The sequence below is a fragment of the Aspergillus tubingensis genome (assembly GCF_013340325.1).
Source record: "Aspergillus tubingensis WU-2223L DNA, scaffold_8, whole genome shotgun sequence".
NCBI classification, from domain to species: Eukaryota; Fungi; Ascomycota; class Eurotiomycetes; order Eurotiales; family Aspergillaceae; genus Aspergillus; species Aspergillus tubingensis.
Genome location: NW_023336282.1, coordinates 3666842 through 3689662, shown reverse-complemented (window position 1 = coordinate 3689662; position 22821 = coordinate 3666842). Strand labels below are relative to the sequence as shown.

The following is a 22821-nucleotide window of genomic DNA, read 5'->3' as shown; positions in this document are numbered from 1 at the left end:
GGCCGTAGTTTACTTACTTGCTGCTTACTTCATAGGTAATTAGTTAGTTGATTAATTGTTTCTTTTCGATTCTTTTCTCTTTTGGGAGAGGTTGGTAAAAAGGTGTACGGAGTACTCCGTGAGTACTACTGTAGTAGATGGGGGTTATTCTTTTTGGGGGCGTATATTTTATTTTATTTTTATTTTTTTGGTTTATTTTGTTGGGGGTTCTATTCATTATATTTTATTTTGTTGTGGGAATGTGATCTTAGTTACTGATTTATTTAGATTTGACTAAAATGTGTATAGCCAGTAGTTGATGCATTGCAGTGTATACTTACTGGATGGATGAATTTGTAAACTAACTAGTTATTGAAGGAAATGTAAGGTGATTAGTTCGTTGGGTAAGTAGGGAGGATGGATGATGATATCACCGGACAGGCTTAATCGATTCTTCATTCCTTTTTTCTTTTTCTATTCTGTAGGTAGGTAGTAGTTATTGTGACTATTGACGGAGTATCTTGAGGAGTTGCAGCAAGTAACGTGATATGATGAAATGAGCTGGGGTCATGTGTCTCTCATCCAGATCAACTATCTACTCAGTTAGTTGGTTGCTGTGTAACTGGATAAAATGATGTAAGCCGGAATGAAGTTCCTACATAGTGTAATTAACTAGCAGTTGGTTACCTACGTGACTACTCAAGTAATAGGTCAGGTGCTAACAGTATCAGATGTTGTTGCTTGAAACCAGAGCAGGCTAATTAATTAGCCCTCCAGTTATCAACATATGATAACTACTAGTAGGGGTAAGTATCTACGATGTACTCATCTGTAGTCAGTGAGTATGTCTACTCTCCACGCACTTGTTCTAAATGCCCAGCAAAGTCTAAGGAAACTATATAGATGCCTGTCCAATGGGTAGAAGAAACCACGCACTGCAGCTCCCAATACTATCAAACAAATAGATCATCAGCCCTTCAACATATTAGTAATCTATATCTATATAATAGTTGGATAGTTATTAGTGATGGTTATTTAAACTCATAAGCGAAGTATGCGAACCCATACTATAGTGAGCTGTATTAAAGGGCCCGTGGATACTCAGGCCCCATAATAGGTTTTGGAATGAAATGGGCATCTACTTTCGAGAAATGAAGGAGGGGGACCATGGGTGGAAGGGAAAAAGAAAAAGGGAAAGCCACTACGCAGACGCATTGACCTTGTGCCCCCCTTTATCCCTCCCCTGGTTGATGGTGGTGGACACCCAAGGTTCTAGGAGGAATCATTTAATTTATTCTGAAAGCACTAAGTGGAACAACATATAACAGTATAGTAAGTCTCTAACCACGGGGGTAGGGTGCCTGTGCCTTGCCGACCATACGATAAGGAGGGGAAGAATATTCCATGGGAAGATGACCCCAGTCAGTAGTAGGAGGACGTTATGGACCTGCCGGATGGGTTTAAGGGGGCGTTTCCTGGCTGACCGTTTCTGCACTGATGGCTGCGTTGGCTATTAATTGGGTTGGGAGGAGGGTAGGCGGCAGCAACTCAAGTCTATGTTATCAGGTCTCCCTCTCGCAACACACACACCACACAGACATTTTTCTCTTTGTGCAAGACGATCGGTGGCTTGAACGAGGTGTACTGTGTATGGTGGATGGACGGAATGTGGTAGACTAGAGTAATTTTGCTGGACAGGTCGTCCTCCGTGCTCTGTCTGTGGAGAGTGGATACTCGAGGGATAATCATACAGGTCTCCTAGTGTTAATTTCCTGTGAGAGCATTGAACAACATCTGAGCTGGTATGGAGACGGAGGGTTAAGTGTCAGGGTCGCGATGATCCTTCATCATCGTGCCTCGACATCAAATGATCGGGTAAAGGCATCAAGCCAGGTAGAACCGAATTCGGGTTGGCATCATGACTGTTGGTGCTTGCTGGGAGTCTTAGCACTCAGCAGTGTCCTTATTAGCGGAGAATCCCCTCAGCCACTAGCCGATCCCAGATCGGCAGTTCTTTATCGTCACTCGCCAGGGTGGCATTGACCTTCACTGGGCTCATTGGAGCTTGCCCGGAAAGTGGACACTGGACGGAAGAGAGAGGAGGGGGTAAGGGCCAAGTGTCTGACTTGCGAGGACAGCTCGGACAAGGTGGTTCCCGTTGGGATGTCGTGGGGTTGCGGTATGTGGTATTTACATAGTCATGAATGAGAGAGAGAGAAGGGAACAAATGGATAGACAGGTAGGGTAGATAGACGATAGTAGCGGGTAGTAGGCAGGAACTAAGAATAATAATGCTGGCCGTCAACCATGGAATGGGCGAGTGGAGCAAGAAGGCAGTCACGCGGCCGCCCAGTCGTGGTACCCTTACGTCCTCGTAATCATTGGTATTCTTCCTCTGTATGTATGGTAATATTTCGGGGAATCCTCGCTTCTCTCGGTTTCACCCGTCGCTTCGAAGAGCTGCCAGAGAGGATGCTTCATTGCAAGTTGGGTGCCTGCTTGTCCACTATGAGGTCACGGGCTTCTCCCCCCTCTCTTAGGCTACTACTACACTACTGTATTCACAGTAACTAACTCTGACTGACTGAGACTTAGCCTTACTTGCTTAGGTGGCCCCCCTCTACTGCCACTGTCGGACTGACGTGCCTACCTACCTGAATCGGCTGCCGATTCCATGTTAAGCCTCCTCATCTGCCTATCTTCATACGGCGGAAGACTGATCCCAATCCTCATCGGGCAGTGGACAACTGTCATAAATCAGGACCCAAAGGGATAAAAAGGAAAGGAAAGGGTTCGGCCGTGGTCCCATCCGGTCACAAGCTCTTTCGCGCGCGCTCTCTTTGCTGAGTGGGGAGCGCGACTGCATGCACCGATGCGGGGGTCAAGGAACGCTTTCCACTGGCTAGTTTGCACTCTGTTGTTCAACGCTCCCCGGTGAATGCATCCCCTCCATCGAAAACGGAGCTCGCTCACTTGCTGCTCAATTGCAGTTGGGGGCTCATCCTGCAGGTCTGCTCGACCTCGTGTTGATAACCGGATTCATAGGGGAAAAACGCGTCTAGCGAGGAGTGAGGAATAGCTCCGTGGTATAGCGTACCAAGCTACCAATCTTCGCGATGAGCTTCTCATCCAGTAGGACGCGGAACATCACCTTTGCAATGTTTTCGCCGACCCAGCGCAACTAATGTAGCCGCCGGGGAACGTTCCGGACATCGTCCGTTGGGGCTCATGTATGCAACTGCAGCGCCTTGCTGCAAATTCGCCACGATTGTACTAGCGGTCGAGCTGAGATGCGATCTGTTCGGTGCTGGTGGTTCTTTGATAGAACCTACGAGATAACTAGTCGCTCCGCCCGTGACGTTGACTTGTTTCAGTTGCATCCATCAGATCGATGGGACCTGTGTGTCTTGGTGCTGATAGCGCCCGACTTCTCCGTACTTTGTCAGAGCTTCCGGGGCTGAGCCTTGCATTCAGCCAGTCAGGTACATTGCAGCACGGGGAAGTGAAAGTACCATCCGCCAAAGGGGGTGGACAAGAAGAGACATGCTCCAAAATTTCAATCAAAGTATCAAACAAGACGAGCAATGGCAACAGACAGGTCCAATGAGAGGAACTTTCATGACGTTCTCACCCGTCATAGTTGAAGTTGCCCCGAGGATGAACCACGGTGAGCGGCGACGGTCAGCGCGCGCAAAGACCTTAAAGCTGCGAAAGAAAATTTTGCGCGTCTTCCCCGAAGCCTCATCCATGGTCGGGCAATTTCTTCTATTGAGGTTTAATTCCCACCATCTCGGGTCCCGTATCTGTGTGTTATTTTATTACCATTATCATTATTATTCTTAGTTCCATCGCACGACCATCGGAAAGCTTCCTTCTCCATTCCTAGCCGGGCTGGAGAATTTAACTCACACTTGCCCACCAATTTTCTTAGCACCGACGAATGGCAATGCGCGGAAGCCATCCTATCCCTGTCGCGCGGTAGGTGAATGAATGCATACATGGCTCCTGCCAGTTAGTAGTGTTATGTTAAGAAGGCGCCATACGGGGTACCCCATACAGTCCAGGGGCAAAAAAGAAAAAGGGAAAATCTGAATCAACTTTCGTCACATTATCAACCCTGTGATTCGATGTTCCGATGGACACATGTTCCCGAAGCGCGATGGATGGGGAGAGATGGATCGGCAGCCTGCACATCCTTTCCTGGTTCTGCTTTGGCTGCTCACTCCCACTCGCTCCCACTCGCTCCCAGCCATGATCCGTCAGAAGGTGTGTCGAACCCGCGGGAATGGATCGTCCTGCCCCAAGCCGTTGACTTCCTTTGTGGTGGAGCTTAAAATCCGACCAGAGAAGGAAAAGTACGCCAGCCCACATCCACTACCAGATTGGGGGGGTTGGGACTAAAAGGACGATACATGATCATCCAGCGCAAAGTACAACTCCTCCATATACAGATGCATCGTTTTTCCTATTGCTGCAGGCAGACGATAGAAGTGCTTTTTTGGGATCTCGTCTACGGCAGGCAAAAACCACTAGTGGTGGCAATTACAAGACTTTTGGTTGTAACTGAGGGGGGAGATACCTCCGGTTGTAGTACCGTCTAGGTGCATTATCAGTGGCACTAGTCAGGGTAGCGGGAGGCACGATGAGAGAAAGGTCGAGCGAAGCATTCCGATATTGATCCTGACCCCGTCTTGCGGCGATGGAGGCAAAGCCACGAATCCGATGGCTCGATCGACGTTGCATGACCTCCCCTGAAGACTTGATGAGAACGTTTTGACTAGGTCCGACTGACTGACTATTATCGCCCCATTTGACGTACTGATACACTCTTATGCCCTTTTTGTGGCTTAATGATCCGCCGCCGCCTCGGCAATTGTTAGGAGGAGCTAAGGAGGAATGGAGAAAATGAAAGGTTCGCTTCGCTATGGAGCCATGCAAAATTCGGTGACATTTGTGCCAGGGGAGGGGGGTGGGAAAGTGGAAAAGACGAGCCGTCCTGTTAATGTTGGCGAGTGTTGATTGATCCGTGGCAACAATAAGAACAACAACAAGAAGAAGAACCAGAAGAAGGGAAGGGGGAGGAGGGAAGGGGAACCAAAAATCACATTGTAAAAGGGCCATCCAACCTCAGCAGCATCATGCCTCTACATCATCGGCCATGGATCATCGTCATACTACTAGCGGTGGATGATGAGGATCATCGCCATTCCTCCGAGAGCGACACCTCGTTGGCGGTGATGAGTGGCCCCCCCCTTCAGGGGATTTGGGTTCCCGCTAAGGAGGGCAGCGGCGAACCAAGGGGCGTGAAATGCTGGGTCCGACAGTCACTAACCGAACCACTGCTGAGAAAGGAACAAGACGAACCCCTAAAAGGGCAGCGGCGCCCACCAACCACGGGACGCCAGTCCGAACGGAGGCCCTTCACCGAAACAATCATCTGGCGGCTTTTATTTGATGGCCAGAGAGAGAGAGAAGAGTAAGAGTGAGAGACAGATATCTTTTTGTTCTTTTTTAGTCGCTGGTTTACGTAGTTGTGAGGTGTTATGATGTAGTATCTGTTTGGTAGATGGGTTAGTTGTCTCAATCGGATTGGGCTTTTCTTTCACTCTACATAGTTATTCATGTGTCTCATGTCTCTTCTTTCCTTAGCCTACATCTTCCTTTTTCCTGCCTGTCGTGTCTCTGTTTTTTTTCGCCTCTCTTTTTTTACATTTCTTGCCTCCCCCCGTACCCAGGAATACGGTGATAATCATTCCAGTGGCGGCCACGAGTCTTCCCACTTTTAGTGTGGTGCCGCTAATCCCCAACTGGGTAAGACCGAGCCCACCGAGGTACCACTCCGTACTCTGTTTGTACCTCCCATACCAAATCCGGGTGAATTTCCTGCCCAAAAGTACAACAGGCATGTACCCTCTGGGTAATTATGGGAATCGGTATGTTACCGGCTTCCCCCTGCTACCTGCCTAATTCACTCGAGGCAGGGCTGTGATTAGCCCCGCGACCAGCTCTAATTGTCGCATAAATTGTGGTGGATTAGTGTCCATTTCCCAGCATGACAATACTGCGTGTGTTGGTATCTGACTGTTATAGTTACCCACTGCGACTTATGACTACTACTAAGTAACTAACCCATTGGTCTTGCTGGAGGAAGTACTCCGTAGTTAGTGTTTACTACTATAGGTACGTGGTCCATCGTCAGTCACGGCACTCTTCAGTAGTTATCTAGTTAGTAGAAGCGGTAAGAATAGAAGCAGCAAAGTCAGTAAGGCAAGTCAGTCGTGAGCTACTAGTAGTAGTAAGTGTACAAAGTATTAGTAGTGGTGGTATAGAGTATGTAAAAGCGGTACGGATATCAACCGCAGCAGAAGAGTGGTTCCTTTTTTGCGACTTTTCGCGATAAATTCTCCCCATTATTACCTACTCGGGAGTATTCCTATTACATACCAGATCTGCTTGCTGCTGCTGCTGCTGCACTGCTGCTTAACTTGCTTTGCTGCTACTTGCTGCTGCTGGTCTTTTTTGCTTGCGAAACTGACCACGATAATTTATTATTTTATTTATTATTATTTCTTTCAAGGATTATTATTGCGACGAACTATTCCTACTTACAGCGACTTCCTCGACGTTCTCAATCTCCCTCTTCGCGTTCATACCTCTCTCTTTTTACTCATCTTGCTGGTTGTTCAATTTTTTTTAAGCTACTGGCTTTGCTCCTCTTTTCTCCTCTCCTCTCCTCTCTTCTCCTGTCTGTCCGTCGGATCTCTCGTTGTCCTTCTCCCTTTCCTCACCAAACCTCTCCTCTCTCTCCACTTCCCTCCCTCCCCGACTCTCGCTGGGATTTTCTCTTAACCCAAAGAATTTAACACCCCCCCCTTTTTTTCCTTTCCTCTTTTAATTTATCTTACGTGACTTGAGAGGAAGTGTGATTGTGACACACACACACACACACCCACACTCACCCCCCCAAGACCTTGTCGCTCATCAATCAATCACTCAGCAGCGTTATTATTCCTTTCCCACTCGCAGCAACTACTGCACTAAAACACCACCGAACCCAACCCAAATCAGCACCAAAAACCCACCTCCCTCTTCCCCCCGTGTCCAAGTTTTTAGTCCGCCCGTTTTCGGACTGCCCAACGAACTTTCCTCAAACCCGGGTTCGACACCTTGGATTAATCCCTAATCCTTAATCCCTATAGACTGCCTTGCCCCAAAAAAGGAACAAAGGCGAATATAGCTGGCAATCACTTCAGGTACATCCTTGAATTGCTTTGTCCTGAAAGTGGTGGTTGTCTTTTCCCTCCACCTCTCTCTCTCTCCCTCTCATCTCTCGTCGCCCCCCCGAATTCCAGTTCGCTTAACCCGGACCACGGCTTGTCGCTCTGGTTTCTCCCTCACCCCCTCAAAGTCGCTCTCTCTCCCCTTTGACCGACTTTATTTCTCCAACTCTGCCTCCCCTCTCGTCTTGAAATCTGATCTGATCTCTCCCTTGAGATCTCTTCCTCCCTGGCAGCCGGAACCTGTTTGCTTCTTCCCAGCTGTTTTCGTTGTCCCTTTTTTACTTTTTCCGGCCCGAGAATCCTCGACGAAACAGCCGCCCTGGGAAACAACCCACCTCTTGCTCTTACACCAGCTACCTCCAGCGACAACGCAGATCTTCCCATCTGAAGTCATCGCTAGAGGTAGTCACAGCCCAGCTGTGAAGAAGATATTCAATTGCTGTGTCTGAAATCGTTTCTTTGCGGGAGTAGTTCTATTCCGTTACCCCTCGACCGTGGAAAGCCTGCCTCAGCGACCGCCCCGAGACTTTTTCTCATTCGCTTCCAAGCCACCGTCAACCACAGAAACTCTTAAAATCAACCACCGGCGCCACCACCAGAGTCTGAAAAAACCATGGCGTCAACATCAGATGTGCACGGTTCTTCTCCTGTGCCAACCCTGCCCCAACCCAACGACAACGGTCGTTCACACATGTCTTCTCTCTCATCATCCTCCTCCATCTCCGACGCCGAAACAGAACGTAGAGGACGCTCAGAGAGACCTCGTATGGCCAGTCGGAAACCGAGTGCCTCGATACTAGTTCCACGGGATCATCCTGAAATCGAAATCGAAGAAGAGGAATTCCCCCCTGACGACGCGCGCGCTATGAGTCCTCGACGCAACTCGGCTGATTTGGAGCGACTGGGCAAGGAAGCCAGGCAGACACTACAAGAGTGAGTAGTCGAATGACAATTCCCCAAAATCTCCGGCCAAGTGACGCTAGAGACCAGAAAGGGGGGAAGAAGCGATGCTAATGTGTTACGTGTTCTCGGCAGACAAGCCAAGGCCCTCCAGTCCTCCCTTCAGGCGCTCGCCGAACGTATCGAAGCCGTCAAATCCGACCATGATAAGCTCGAAAGCGAGAACCGATTTCTTCAAGACTACATTGGTGGATTAACCCGCAACATGACCAAGAGCGAAATGACAAGGAGTAGCACCAAGGTCAAAAAGTCGCAGAAATAGCTCCGACGCCGTATTGTCATCCCGGCTATTCGATACAGATAAGCGGTCGGGAATTCGCTGCCCTGGAGAAAGCGAACGATAAGATCAAATTTACGAAACCTCAACCTTCTATGCGATGACCTTCACGTCTCTCATTCACTTCCATGAATTCTCGAACTTGGGTGAATGCCACACTTCTTCGCTACATACTGCAGGTGTCTCACATATGTCGGAATGGGACGCTCTTGGCTGCCGCGCATACTTGAGCAGCAATACGACACGATACATGCGCGCGAAGATCCGCTTGGACTTACTGCTTCGTGTCTGGGATTCCGAAATGACATCTGCGGCTTCATCAGGTGGAACCTTGTGCAACGCTGAAGCCCCGAGGTGTGAACTTTCGCAAATAGATCCCTTCCTTCGATTCGTTTCTTCTCTCTACCGGACGGACCTGATCGTGCAACTGGGACATGGCGGTTGATCACGATGAACAGCCCCATACCTTCACCTCCAACTTGCTACCCGTAATCTGCTGACGACGCTGGATTTGCTTCACCTATGGCCACCCACGTCAATGCGCTCCGCGTGTGGTTGGGGGTTCGCAGAAGCTGCTGCGGTCGTGACATCATCCACACATGCCGGGGGTTACCAGGGAATTTGATCGACGCCTACCGTCTTGGCAGCGATCCGGTGCACGACTCAGACATACTCTTTTTGTGCTCTGGTCTTACCTTTCTTCTGTTCATATTCTGTTTTTTACCCTTTTTTTTTTCTCCTTTTTCTTTTGATCCCTCTATTCTTACTTTCCTATCTGTCATATCATACCGGAGGCTTTGTGTATTGGCATAGCACGCGCGGCGTTGGGACACTTTGACTGGGAACCGTTATTTAGACTTGTTGTGTTCATTTCATCACTTTCTGACATTTGGAACCGCACTGGGCGCATTTGTTTGCAAAGGTCTGCAAAAAGGCGGGAAAGCATTTTCACGGAGCAGCCAATCTTCATGTGGTTTACATCATCCTCATCCTCTCCCCATCCTGTTCATCGCCGCCTCTCCTCCTTATTCCTTTTCCCCCGATCTCTTCCCACCCCATCCCCCACCGCCTCCTTTGCCCATCGACATGTATATTGGAATCGTCCCGGACTGACGATTCAGATTCGACTTGGTTTGATTTTCGTTTGGCTCTGAAGACATTTGCTTACATACCCAGAAGCGAGCGGTTGATACATTAAATGAGAAACAAATTGACAAAACCGAGTCCTACGGAATAGATTGTAGTTGTAACCGATGTGTGTATGTATTGCGACAACCAGTATTCCGTACTTTGTACAATGCATGCATACCTACGAAGTACCAAGTCATCACACCGCATTTTCCCTCCTCGACAGGACCCAGTCTAGTTAGTAGTTGACAGCTCGACACGTCAATGGAGGAACAACAACCCACACGGGAGTCCTTTCATCAAACCAGAACACCCCCCAGAAATATGACCAAGAATTACCCCGTTTCATACCTGTCAACTAGTCTAGCAACTAAATTCTTCACCCATCACCGCCCATCATCGTCAACATATACCGAATTCGGTCGAAGATCGTACGTTTGTAGCCGCCCCGCCCCGTCTTTTTGAACTCGGCATTAAGGAATTCTTATTTACTGATTTACTGATTTCCTTGCTGGGAATAGTCGGAGAAAGTACGGAGTACTTCGGAGGATATTGGATTAGACTATAGACTGGATCGGTGGTGGGGGAGTGGGTTGTCGTACTTATGTACTTTTGAGTCCCTGTTGAGAATATGTTAGGTGATGTGATGTCTTGGGTTAGGATGATAGTATGATGTGATATTAAGCTTGGGGTTGGGAGGAAGTATAGTCTTTTGCTCGTTAGGTGAGATTGATTGATGGTTTCTGGTTTGGTGGTTTATGTTCATATAGGATTCGTTGCCTTGGAATAACAACACCAAGTCAGTACTGATCGTGATATTCTATCTACAGCATGGGTTTAACTTCATAGTGCAGTCGGTATCTGATCATTGGGCTGTTGACTGGTAAGAAAGTGTGATATCAAATAGAATGTTTACATGCTAGTCAAGTAGTTGGATTATTTTCACAATTAATTTCAACTTTTCGAATAGAGAGGAAATGGAATACTCTCTCCGACTTTTTCCATTAAGCTATATGTAGTAAGTAAGTAGTCTTAGTCTGGTCGAGTCTAGTAAGTTATTCAGTAAAGTAGTCATGGAAGAAATCCATCCATCCTTGCTTGCAGATTAGACCTAAGTATAATCAAAATAGGTGGATGAATATCGAGCCTTACCTTTGACGACTCTATTCTACTTTACTAGTTATCTTTATATGCAAAGCAAAAATGAAAATGCTCTACTCTTACTGCTATTTGCCACTGCTACTACCAGCCAAATAATTGTACATAAATGGGTTTTGATGGGGGTTTCAAGTCAAAGTCAGTCAGTCAGTCACTGACATCTAACTATCACACATCACCCACTACTTAGACTAAGCAGCAGCAGTGATCCTGACCAACATACTCAGTTAGTAGTCCATTCATTCTACCTCACCTACACACCAATTGAAATGTAAACATACAATCAAGTGACTCTACCTAGTACCCCACCCATACTCAGGCACCTAAGATGCATGCATACGTAAAAGATTTATACTATTTATACTTACTAATTAGTACGTACACTTGAGTTATAAGTAGTAGTCGGTCCTTACATGCATGCATGTACATAAGTACTTTCTAGCCCAAAAAAAGTTAAAAAGAAAAGAAGAGGAAATGGGAACATCTGATCTATACATAGCTCACTAACCCTACTACTAACCTCATTGAAGTCAAACAAAGGGGGGATGGAAAAACTCTACAATGCTGCCTGCATACTGCATTGTACTTTTGATCGAGGGATAAAAGTTGGTTGGATGGGGATGGGATGGTATGCATGTATGCATGTGCGTTGTATGCAATACAGAAATATCATACAGACTCTCCCGGAAGGGGAGTCCGGAGTATCCGCGAGGGATGGAAAGTATGGCTGGATGAATGCATGCATGCATGTCGGTTATTCATAGAATGGGTTTGGTCGGGATTTGGTTCGCTTTTTGGTTCGTACTTTCATCCTCTCTTCTTTCTGTATCATGTTCGGTGGAAAAGTCTACGAATGTCCGTGTTTAATCATAAATTTCAAATTTCTTTAGCCACTGCCGGGCTTTAGATCTAAACTCAGCTAAGGCGACAAACAAACGCCGTACGTGGCACAAGGTGGGTAAAACCAAGAGAGTTCGGGAAGCAAGAGTCAACGTCCTGGTGGGAACTGACTAGGGTGGAAGTGCGGGTGGATGGCAAGGAAAGGTATTCTTTGGGGGGAATTGCGACAATAGGCAAAAATCGAAATCATCAAGATATAAAAGGAAGCCCCGCGACAATCCGAGGACATAGAGACCAGACCGAGACCACTGACGGCATCAAACGACGCCACCAAAAGACTAGCAGGGACGAAGAAGGCGACGAGATCCAATGCATGACTCCAAAGTTCATGACCTGTCAGCCAGTGAATGGCCGACAAAGCCCCATCCCTTCCGGGCTCGCCGGATAGAACGAACCCCAAAGCGCGCAATGGCTTCATCATCCTCTTCCTACCCCGGGCCTTCTGAGCCTAAGATCCAGATTGTCGGCCGGCCGACCCTATCCAAGTCCGGACGCGAGTCCTTTGACATCTTTAATGAATTTACTCGGCGGGCTTCTCGCCCTCAGCGGGGGCCTCATCCTTCTTCTCGGCGGGGGCGCTCGCCTCGGCGGCGGGCTCGGCCTCGGACGAGGTCCACAGAGTCTACCGAGTGTTAGCATGATCCAAAAACATGAATGCGACCGCATCAACTTACCAGGTTGTCTCTGAGGAGCTGCATGATCAGGGTGGAGTCCTTGTAGCTCTCCTCGCTCAGGGTATCGAGCTCTGCAATGTCTGTTAGCCTCCGGTTCGACGGTCAAGCAGTAGCGTCCACACGTACCAGCAATGGCATCGTCGAAAGCGAGCTTGGCCAAGTGGCAAGCCTGGTCGGGGGAGTTGAGGATCTCGTAGTAGAAGACGGAGAAGTTCAGGGCGAGACCGAGACGGATGGGGTGGGTGGGAGCAAGGTCGGTCTGGGCAACCTCAGTGGCGGCCTTGTAGGCCTCGAGGGAAGCATCGGCGGCGCCCTTGCGGCGGTCGCCGACGGCGAACTCAGCGAGGTAACGGTGGTAGTCACCCTTCCTAATAGACGGAAAGAAACACGTCAGTCATGGATCGCGATCGCATCGAGAGTGGGAACAGCGTGGGTCGCAACGCACATCTTGTGGTAGAAGACCTTGGACTCGCCGCTCTGGGCAGAGGGGATCAGGTGCTTGTCGAGAACCTCGAGGATATCATCGCAGATCTTGGCCAGCTCAGCCTCGATCTTCTGACGGTACTCCTTGATGAGGGAGACCTGGGACTCGTTGCCCTTGGACTCTTCTTTTTGTTCGATGGAGGTGACGATTCTCCAGGACGCACGACGGGCACCGATGACGTTCTTGTAGGCGACAGACAGGAGATTCCGCTCCTCAACGGTGAGCTCTACATCGGCGGAGGCAACGACCTTCATGTTCTCGACCATCTCTGTGGAACAGGGCGGCCATGTTAGTATGAGACGAGACTCGTAGCCGCAAAGTGGGCGGTCGGAGAGAGGGACAACGACGCACCTTCGTAGCGCTCAGCCTGCTCGGCGAGCTTGGCGAGGTAGACAGCATCTTCGTGACCCATTGTGAAAGATTATCTGAATGAGAGAAGAGATGTTAGTGGGCGAGAATGCGAATAAATAGATTTCCGGATATAGAGTGCGGGCGACTGGGGAGAAAGCGCCACAGTAGAGCAGAATCGATAGTGCAGAGAAGCGAGGGGCAGGAGGCAGTCACAGGGCAAAAGTGAGGCTGTGAAGTCAAGTGGTGCAAGGAACACGGAAGCGATAACGCCTCCCCTCCTTTCCCTGGTTTGCCGGGAAATCCCCGTCATACGTATCAGGTCTCCCAGCATCATGAGGGCCGTTGAAGGAGGAAGAAAAAAACAAGTCGAATTTCCCAGCCATCACGACCCCTAATCATTACGCACCCCCCAAGACCAGGATGCATTGCGACGATCGGGGGAGGCTTGGTAACAGCGGGTGGTGATTCAGCCGGATCCTCCACTCAGCTAGCCGTGGACTGCCTGCGTGCGTTGCGTTCCCAGAGCGCAGTCTAGACGGGCGGTTATGGAGGGGGGGTGGGAGGGAACGAGGAGGATCCCTCCTCACACCCTCTCAACCTTCCCAACCAGACTCGGCCATTCAGCGCGCGTACCCATGTCCGGAATAAAGTCCTGAACATGCAGAGCCTCCAGCCGCCAACACCCCGCCATTTGCGATCGGGATCGCGGCCAGAAAAGGAGGGGAAAGCGGCGGATGACGATGATGGAGGGGGATGGGCATTGGGATTGTCTGGTACGCGGAAGAGAGGGGGAAAGGACACGGCAAGGAAAACGAAGAGAAAGGCTTACCTGAGATAAAGCAACAGATAGGAAAAGGTGTATTCTATAGTCTGACAAGGAAGAAAAGAGAGAGAGGTTAGAAGGGAATTGAAGGAAAGTAGAGTTGAATGGAGGAACAAAATTGGGGGAGGAAGATTTGGGCTGGTCGAGTCCTGGTCTTTTTGTTTTCCTTTTTTAATTTAAGGAATGGGGGGGTGGGAGTATGACTTAAGCAGGGGGAGGGGGGGGGGAGAAGGAAGTGTGGATGTGGATGCGGATGGAAAGGGAAAAGGGTAAAGTACGGACCAAGAGGAGAGAGAAAGGACGAGAGTTGAGTTAGTCAGAATGACCGAGGAGAGAATGTGTGTGGCAGTAAAGTAGTAGGAGAAAGAGAGAGAGGATGGAGAGAGAAAGTTGCAGGATTGGCAGCAGCAGTAGTAGTTAGAGGGAAGTTAGTTAGGCGGGAAAGAGGGGAAGAAAGAGAGAGAGAAGGAGGAGAAGGAAGAGGAAAGGGAAGGGAGAGGGAGAGGGGAGAGGCAGTGGAAGAGGGAAAATGGGAATTGAATTGGCCTGCCGGAAGGGGGTGGGAGACTCGGCCAGAAAGGAGACAGGACTGACAGCCAGAGTTGGCGGTCACTACTTGCTGGCCAGGAATCCCTCATGGCAAGCAGCAGCAGCATCATCATCATCTCTCTCCAATTCAGTCCTCCCTACACTAATCATCATACTATGAATGCTTCCGGGCTGTGCCTCCCCATACTTTTTGTCACTACTCACCACTACTTCCCCCTAAAATCAAGTAACCCAAATGGCCAGCCCATGATGGAGTCGGTCTTACACACTCCAACCTTTTCCCCGATCCCGGCCCCGACTTACTTATTCTACTACTGAACGATTATTGCTACTAATAATACCAAGAAATCAATCACAGGAATTATTGACCCTCTCCAGTGGGTTTCCTCCTCTTGTGACGGGGGGTGGAGGCACTGGAGGGAGACAGACCTACCTTTCACGGGGTAGAGACGCAGAGAATCCGAAAGAATCCCGCCGGTCATTCTTCTGGCCTGCCTTGTCTGTGAGTAGCTACGTACACTGACGCTGCCTATCCCAGAAACTTGCACATCATGGCTGTCTTCTATGATGCCACCCCATCCAATGGCATACTTTGGGAATGTACTATAGACAGCAAAAGAAGATTTTCGTTACAGACAATGGTATCAGAGGTAGACCATCAGCTCCATCCATCCATCTATCCAACCCCAAGACTGAGATTGGTCTCCTGAGTGTCCAAGTCTTGACGCCCATCTCTTCTTCTCATCTCTCCTCATCCTGTCGGGTCTGGCTTTGTGTGGTTCGGTGGGCCCTCCCAGCGTCATCCCTATTTCACCTCCGCCAATCGTCCCGCCCACCACTGAGATCCCAGACCGTCGCCGAACCAGATGGATTGGCAGCGGATCATTATTGGAAGGGGGAAAAGAGGGTCAATCAAAGACGATAAGTTGCTAACCGTCGGACGGCGCTCGGGACCAGTCTATTCTATCTAGTTAGTATATTATCTATCTAGTTCGAGGAGTCTAAATTAGTGATTATTGATTGATGACTTGATTGAAATGGGTCAAGGGATTGCTTCTGGAACTTCGGGGAATATTACTGTGTAATGATGGCGCTGAACTATTCATTAGGAGGCGATCCTATAATCCGCATATCATCGTCATTCAGGGATTCGCAGGAATGCTCCCTTTGCCTAGCATCCTCAGAAGATAGATAAATGAAGAGGCAACTCTCATTGCAACTGGATACACAACTTAGACTCTAAGTACAGAGTAAAAAAGTAATAAAATAACCATACCATGGAAGGATCAATGATAATGCGCGTAACTTCCAAGTCCGTCTCCCATCTCAACATCCCAACACCGCCCCCATAATAACAATAATAATAATCCTACCAAATTAGGCATCCGTCACTTGACACTCACCTGACCAGACCACCCGCTGACTCACCTCACCACATCACATGATCCCTCCATGATCCCACCCGGCAACCAACAACGACGTCATCCGCTCCCGGTCTCGACACCTTAGGTAATCATAGCCTGCCAACCCGGTTGCATTAAACACTTACTCTTAAGTACCTGACAGTCTTACTACTCTCTCTCTCTCTCTCCTCATTGAACCTTCCCATCCATCCATCCAACGAATCTGACAACCACCTGACCTTTCATCCATAACTTACCTACCTTATCTTCCATCCATCCATCACCGCAAAAGCAACTCCATAACCATAACCATGCTCCGCCAATCCATCACCAAGTCCTCTACCCGCCTCCTCACCACCACCACTACTCGTTCCTTCTCTGCTCTCGCTCCCAGAATGGGTGCTGGCGATACTGGTGCTCCCCGGCCGGGCGGTTCTCAGCATGCGTGCGTTAATACTACCCTCTACATAGTCTCATCAATACCTACTGTCCTATGCAGTAGAAGCATATGACATCATCATCATCATCACCAGTACCTAACGCTAACTGATTGAAACAGTGACTCGTTCACCAAGCGTGAAGCCGCCCAGGAGAACTTGTATGTTCACGAGAAGGAGATGGAGAAGTGCGTATACCTGACCAAACCCCCCTCATACTATATCTGAAGGGAAGGAAAGCTAATGATCTGTAATGTATAGGCTCCGTGCCCTGAAGGCCAAGCTCAACGAGCAGCGCAAGCACCTTGATGAGCTGGATAAGCACATGTATGTTTACTGTCTTTCTACCATACGGTCATGTACCTGGGTGTATAGCTAGCTAACAATTATATTTATAGTGACGAGTTCACCAAGAACCAGGGCGGCGAGCAGAACTAGATACCTAATATCTTTTTTTCTTTCCCTTCTTTGTGTCCCTATCATATGGATGATGTGATGATTTGCTACCATACCTACCTTACCTACCTACACATACCTATCTATTCTACTCTACTCTACTATTATCGGAATACCGAGCGAAATCGAATCGAATCAAATCAAATCGATCAACCAGACAGATTCACTACCAGCGTGGATACACAACCTTATGTCTTTTTGATATGATATCACATATTGTGTCTACCTACCTACCTACCTACCTACATACACAAAACATGTAATCTCTCCTCTCTACATTGTACAAGATAATACATAGCATAGCCGGAATATCTACCAACACACACATTCATGGCGATTATCATTATTCCCATTCCATTTCATTTCATTGTATTGATTGCATTGCATTGCATTGCATCGCAAGACTCCACCAGCACAACAGCAACAGCAGCATGGAACAACAACAATAGTAGAAAAAGAATAAGACGTAAAATAGAAACTAACAACCAATCCTAGTTAATAAAGAAAAACCATCCCGTAACCGTTTGTTTACAGAAACCCAATCCACATCCTCTCTTCACATTCAAGTCAATTAACTACCGACGTCCCATATAAGAGCGATAGAAATCATCCGCCGCACTACCGCCCATGGTAGAGCTACCCAGACCATACCCGAACCGCGATGAGAGGGACTGGCCGGCCTTCTGTGCGGCGTCGACCTTGGCCTGGAGCTCGCTGGTGCCTTGGTCGATGACTTGCAGTTGCGCGAGGTGGGAGTTGAGGATGCGGACGATTTGCGAGATCTATCCATTCGTTCATTCATTAGCATAAGCATTAAGGATCTTTGGGAGAAGGGGATAGAATGATACGTACCGGCTCGTCAGCCTTGTTCGTCTTGCTGAGAGTCGAGGACGCGCCGTTGACTTCTTCAATCATGCTGGTCAGATCCTTGCCCATTTCATCCAGGCGCTCGGAGAGCTTCTCGGCCATTTTGTATCTGTTTTATCATGCTGTTAGCACCATAGCAAAGGTTAAACAAAGGGTTATTGAAAACGTACGTCCGTTCACGCTCCTGGTCAGGTCCCTGGAGAGTCTCGCCCGGTCCAACTTGCTTCGAAATCATCTCGTCCACTTCACGCTCGTACCGGTCGAGCCAGGAGCTGAGCTCTTCCTGCTGGCCCTCGACGGACGCCAGCTGGCGCTCTACTTCTTGGGTCGCGCGCTCGGCGTCAACCGTGCTGCCATACAGTTTCTGCACCTTGGTGCCGTTCTCAACCAGCATCCGATCCCATTCTGCTACCTTCTCTGCTTGCTCGCGGAAGTCCTTCTGGTACTTGGTCAGATCTGTCGCCCACCGGGTGATGATCTCGTCCATGGTCTTGTTCTTCAGGCGGGACTGCGCAGGGGGGGTAGGGCCAGCGGTGGAGGCACCAAGGCCAATTCCGCCAGCGGCGGTGGTTGTGCCGGTTGCGCCTGCTGTGCCGGTGGTCGCTGAAGAAGTGGCGCCCGAGGTAGCGGTCAGGGTGGGCTTGTCGCCGGCCGTCGTGGCAGAAGTGGCTCCGGCAGCAGTGCTGGCTGGCTGTGTGGACGGGGTGGTCTCCGCGGGCTTACCGAACAGGCCGCCGGTGGCTGCTGCGGGTTGTGTCGCGGGAGCTGCAGTAGCTGTAGTGGCCGGTGCGGTTGTTGCTGTGGACTTAGCGCCACCGAGAGCACCGCCAAACAAGCCTCCAGAGGGAGCGGATGTGGATGATGGAGTCGCGGACGAGGACGCTCCACCTAGGGCTGGGAAGAGAGAGGAAGTCTGTGGCGCAGCGGACGAGGCAGCTGGAGTTGTGGAGGTTTGAGGGGTCGAGGATGGAGTTCCCAGAGAGGGGAAGACTGGCTTGGTGGCATCAGCTCCAGAGGATGGGGCCTTGAAGAGAGAAGATGTCTGCGCACCAGCTCCTCCTCCTGCGGCGGGGGTTGTCGTCGTCGATGGCGCCCCCGGTGCCTTTCCAAAGAGGGTGTTTGGAGTGCTGTCATTGGTGCCTGTTGCGGCCGGTTTGGCGTTTCCGAAGAGGCTGTTTCCCGTCGAAGGCGCCGGATTTGTGCCAAAGAGAGGTTTCTGAGCTGTGTTCGCCCCACCGAAAAGACCCCCAGTTGAAGGCTGTTGCGTAGTGTTGGAGGTAGAAGTTGTGGTGTTTGTGTTTGCGTTTCCGAACAGCGACGGGGTAGTGGTAGCGGGGGCTGTAGCGGTAGTAGACGACGGGGCAGCCGATGAGGTGGTGGAGGTAGTCGAGGTCGCGTTTCCGAAGAGACCGCCAGGCTTTTGTGCTGCCTGTCCAAAGAGCGTCTGCGTCTGGCCAGTCGCGCCCTGCGGAGGAGGACCAGCGGGCGTTGTGGACGAGGCATTGCCGAACAAAGAACCTCCTGTCTGGCCGGGCGTAGAAGTAGCGTTGCCAAAGAGACCCCCTGCAGGCTTTGCGGCATTTCCAAAGAGGCCGCTCGTAGCTGTCTGCCCCGAGCTACCAGCTTCGGTCGACTTGTTGGGAGTCTGTGATGCGTTGCCGAACAACGGTGTCTGACCGGTGGCTCCCGGCTTGCTCTGAGCTCCAAAACTGAAAGGCGACGAAGTACCAGTGCCTGCTCCAGTTCCACTGCCAGCTGCGCCTCCGAACAAAGAAGGCGAAGAAGTGCCGCTCGTCGGAGCTCCTACATTTCCAAAGAGTGTGCCCGAGCCAGCGCTTGAGCCAGTGTTCGTAGCACCAGATCCAAAAAGACCTCCCTTGTTCGCGCCGCCAGGGGCCGAGTCGAAAGAAAAGAGGTTGGACATGGTGTTGGGTGGATAACAACGGGGATTAACAGGGCTGCCCTGGAGGTGGGAAAAAAAGACAAAACAGTCAGTCGGGACGGGTTTCGAGATGAGCTGAAGGTGAAAGCGAACCAACACTTACTGCGCCCGGAGATAAGATGCCCTATGGAGACAGAAAAGTCAATTCGGGCTGAGCGTAAAGGTCGCGCCGTGCTCGTCCAAACACAGGCAAAGCAATCGACAGTGGATGTCTTGAACTATGAATTGGAGGTCGATTGATCTTCTTTGCTGGGCCGCGCTTGTCGCGGCTGGCGGCTAGCTTTATGCCTGAGGCATTAAAACATACACTATGACAGACTACCTGCCGCCTTGGTGCCTTACTGCCTCGGATGATGTCGCCTGAGCCTCTGGGTGCCTCAGGCCACGTTCGAGACTCACATCGAACCCGACGATCAGAAGGACAGCATCGTCCCCCCGTTTCATATCCATTCTCCCCTGGCTTTTCGGGCTCAGACTCTTACACGAGCCTCTGCGTCCTTGTCTGCATGATATACAATTTTCCAATATTGATTGCTCCTGATGTCCGAACGGATTTCCCGTCCGTCCAGTCCATACTTGGAGCCCCCGAGGAAGAGCGTGGAGTTGGAAGACCCGGGGGCTCAGGATTCCAGTAAGCAGCACAGTCTAGCACTGGGATTCCAATGGCTCGGAATTAACATCTCATCTACAGCTACGAACAGTGACGACGAACACTTTTCAGACGCCAGCGAGGGCCACCAACGCCCTGAATCCCACCCGCCCTCCGGCCGCGCTTCCCCTATCCCCTTAACCCGTGTGGAGAAGGTCGACGAGGAACCCTCGCATGGGGAGGTGCCTGGAACCGCTGCCTATGAAATCAGGGACCAGGATGCCGTTCCCGACCAGATTGAAGTTATTCCGGAGGGCTCACGCAGCAGAAGCGCTTCAGCGAGCGGCGAACGGCCTGTAACTCCGACATCAATTCCGCGGACAGTGGTTGAGAAAGTCGACTTAGACCAACCCAGTCATGGCGATATTCCCGGCACCCCAGCGTATGAGAAAAGAAAAGCAGATGCAGTGCCCGATGTGGTGAAGAAGGCGTCGGATTCAGATTCAGATGAACCGTCCCCCATACCGGGGTCCTTCGAGGCCAGTGCGGCCGACACCCCTGTTCCGGAGACGCTACTCTCCCGCGTGGAATCCAACGAGGACGATGTCGAAGAAGAAGGTCCTGTTGCTCACCAGCCAAAGCCGATTGATCCGGAGCCAGACCACACCGAGACCGTCCCCGATGCACCAGGTAAGCCGGATTTCGGTTAAATTACGACATGAAGTTTCAGGGACGATTGACCAATTCAGATTCGCCTGCAAGCCATCGAAGTCACACCCGCCGAGAATCATCAGTAAATGACGCCGCAGCCGTTGACACGACCGGTGCGGATGATTTTGACGATTTCGCCGAGGAGCAAGAAGACGACGACTTTGGAGACTTTGACGACTTCGACGATGGCTTCCAAGAGCCCATGGAGGCTGTCGAGGACGAACCAGCAGAGATACAACCCTCGCAGCCTCCCACACCTCCTTCAGTCGTGCGCACGCCCTCTAGTATAAACCTTTAACGCAAGAAATGCTAAACTTTGTTTCCAGCCCCCGCTCCTCGACCTTGACGCCATTCCCTCCCTTGCAGACCTTCACACCACCCTCTCCGACCCCCTCGACCGCCTCTTCCCCAGCACCAAAGACACCGTCAGCCTGCAGCCCCTCGACCCGATCCCCAACCCCACCGCCATCTTCAGCACTGAACGCTCCCTCTCCCTCTGGTCTCAGCTAGTGGCCCCTCCCCCACTTCAGCCCCAAAACTGGGTGAAGTCCCGCATCCGGCGACTCTTCCTTGTCTCACTTGGCGTGCCCGTCGACCTCGACGAGATTCTCCCAGCCTCCAAGCAAAAGAAACTCATCCTCCCCTCCGTCAACCTCGACGACACACGTCGCTCATCCACCCCACCAACCGCACACTCCCGCTCCCAAAGCCTAGCAGCCAAGCGCGACAGCACACAAAGTGGCCCCGGCAGCCCAGGCCCCAACCAACAATCCAGAACCCGTACCTCTCGCCGACGAGAACCCTCCCCGCCACCTGAACTGGATCTCCCGGCCGTACACCGCCTGTGCGCAACGACCGATGCAGCCCTGGACGGCTTGACGGACGGAGAACTCCGCGGACATGTACAGGAACTCGAGTCGGCAACGTTACGCGCAAGCTCAGTACTAGAGTACTGGTTGAAACGATTGGACGGACTCGTCAGTGAAAAGGAGGCGTTTGAAGGCGTGATAGAGAATTTGGTTAGTCATGCTAGACGAGTTCGGAAGTGAGTGTTGTCCTTGTCTGTGACTGTGATGATTGTGTGATGTGATGCGATGTGATGTGATGTCTTGTGATGAGATGTTGATAGATCGATTATAAATATGACTATTAATTTAATGATTATACATATGTTTACATTCAGCATCTATCTCTCAACTATACTGCAGTATCAAAGTATGGACTGCATCCTCATGTGTGTTAGTAGTTTGCTCGCACTTGTGGATAGCAGGTAATTAGCGGTCAAGTCAGTAATACAGTCTCTACTTAGTATACTTATTCATTCTGTTGTTGTCACGGCCGTGCTATGACTGGTCCAGTCGCTTTGCAGACACAACCATAAGTACTCATTACTGGTAACATATATCATCTTTGTGTGTATGGTTGCTATAGGTGTTACCGGAACATGAAGCAAGGCAGAACTAGTATAACTGTTCTAGGTAGTACAATCGGACTATTGACTTGGCTGATAGTACGGTACTGAGTGGTAAGCTATATATATACTACCAGGTCGTACCGGATGGTGGTATGATACAGCTCTGTCCAGACAGCTTCTTACCATTTACAAGAACTACTTGTTACTGCTTAAAAATCCGAAATTAAAATCATCGACAACCAGCATCGGTTTCCGAATTGCTTTTGAAAAAAGTAGTATGCACAAGAAGAAGGGAAATTAGAAACAACAGGACACCGGGTCCCCGCCCTCTAGGTACAAACAAACGCCCTAGATTAAACCTCCCATGGCATGACAACTTGTTGAAAGAAATCAGAAAAGTCAAGCAAAGAGGTTCTGAAGACGAAGACAGGCAACTATC

At 50.2% G+C, this 22821-nt stretch overlaps 5 protein-coding genes across 5 annotated transcripts; 3 read left to right on the top strand and 2 right to left on the bottom strand.

The window, feature by feature from the left end:
• Window positions 1–7872: 7872 nt before the first annotated feature.
• Window positions 7873–8481, top strand: AtWU_07513 (short coiled-coil protein; the record flags this gene model as incomplete). Its single annotated transcript, XM_035502622.1, has 2 exons — window positions 7873–8192; window positions 8295–8481. 2 exons carry the CDS (start codon window positions 7873–7875, stop codon window positions 8479–8481), a joined length of 507 nt encoding a protein of 168 aa, XP_035358515.1.
• A 3721-nt stretch (window positions 8482–12202) lies between these two features.
• Window positions 12203–13252, bottom strand: artA (14-3-3 adaptor artA; the record flags this gene model as incomplete). Its single annotated transcript, XM_035502621.1, has 5 exons — window positions 12203–12304; window positions 12357–12427; window positions 12483–12724; window positions 12802–13108; window positions 13192–13252. 5 exons carry the CDS (start codon window positions 13250–13252, stop codon window positions 12203–12205), a joined length of 783 nt encoding a protein of 260 aa, XP_035358514.1.
• A 3025-nt stretch (window positions 13253–16277) lies between these two features.
• On the top strand, window positions 16278–16841 carry AtWU_07511 (uncharacterized protein; the record flags this gene model as incomplete). The annotated part of the gene is made up of 4 exons (XM_035502620.1): window positions 16278–16411; window positions 16526–16591; window positions 16665–16730; window positions 16802–16841. The coding sequence occupies 4 exons, from the start codon at window positions 16278–16280 to the stop codon at window positions 16839–16841; spliced, it is 306 nt and encodes a 101-aa protein (XP_035358513.1).
• A 593-nt stretch (window positions 16842–17434) lies between these two features.
• On the bottom strand, window positions 17435–19650 carry AtWU_07510 (putative nucleoporin Nsp1; the record flags this gene model as incomplete). The annotated part of the gene is made up of 3 exons (XM_035502619.1): window positions 17435–17641; window positions 17712–17835; window positions 17897–19650. The coding sequence occupies 3 exons, from the start codon at window positions 19648–19650 to the stop codon at window positions 17435–17437; spliced, it is 2085 nt and encodes a 694-aa protein (XP_035358512.1).
• Window positions 19651–20208: 558 nt separating this feature from the next.
• On the top strand, window positions 20209–22017 carry AtWU_07509 (NLI interacting factor-like phosphatase family protein; the record flags this gene model as incomplete). The annotated part of the gene is made up of 4 exons (XM_035502618.1): window positions 20209–20299; window positions 20360–20947; window positions 21007–21236; window positions 21295–22017. The coding sequence occupies 4 exons, from the start codon at window positions 20209–20211 to the stop codon at window positions 22015–22017; spliced, it is 1632 nt and encodes a 543-aa protein (XP_035358511.1).
• Window positions 22018–22821: the final 804 nt, after the last annotated feature.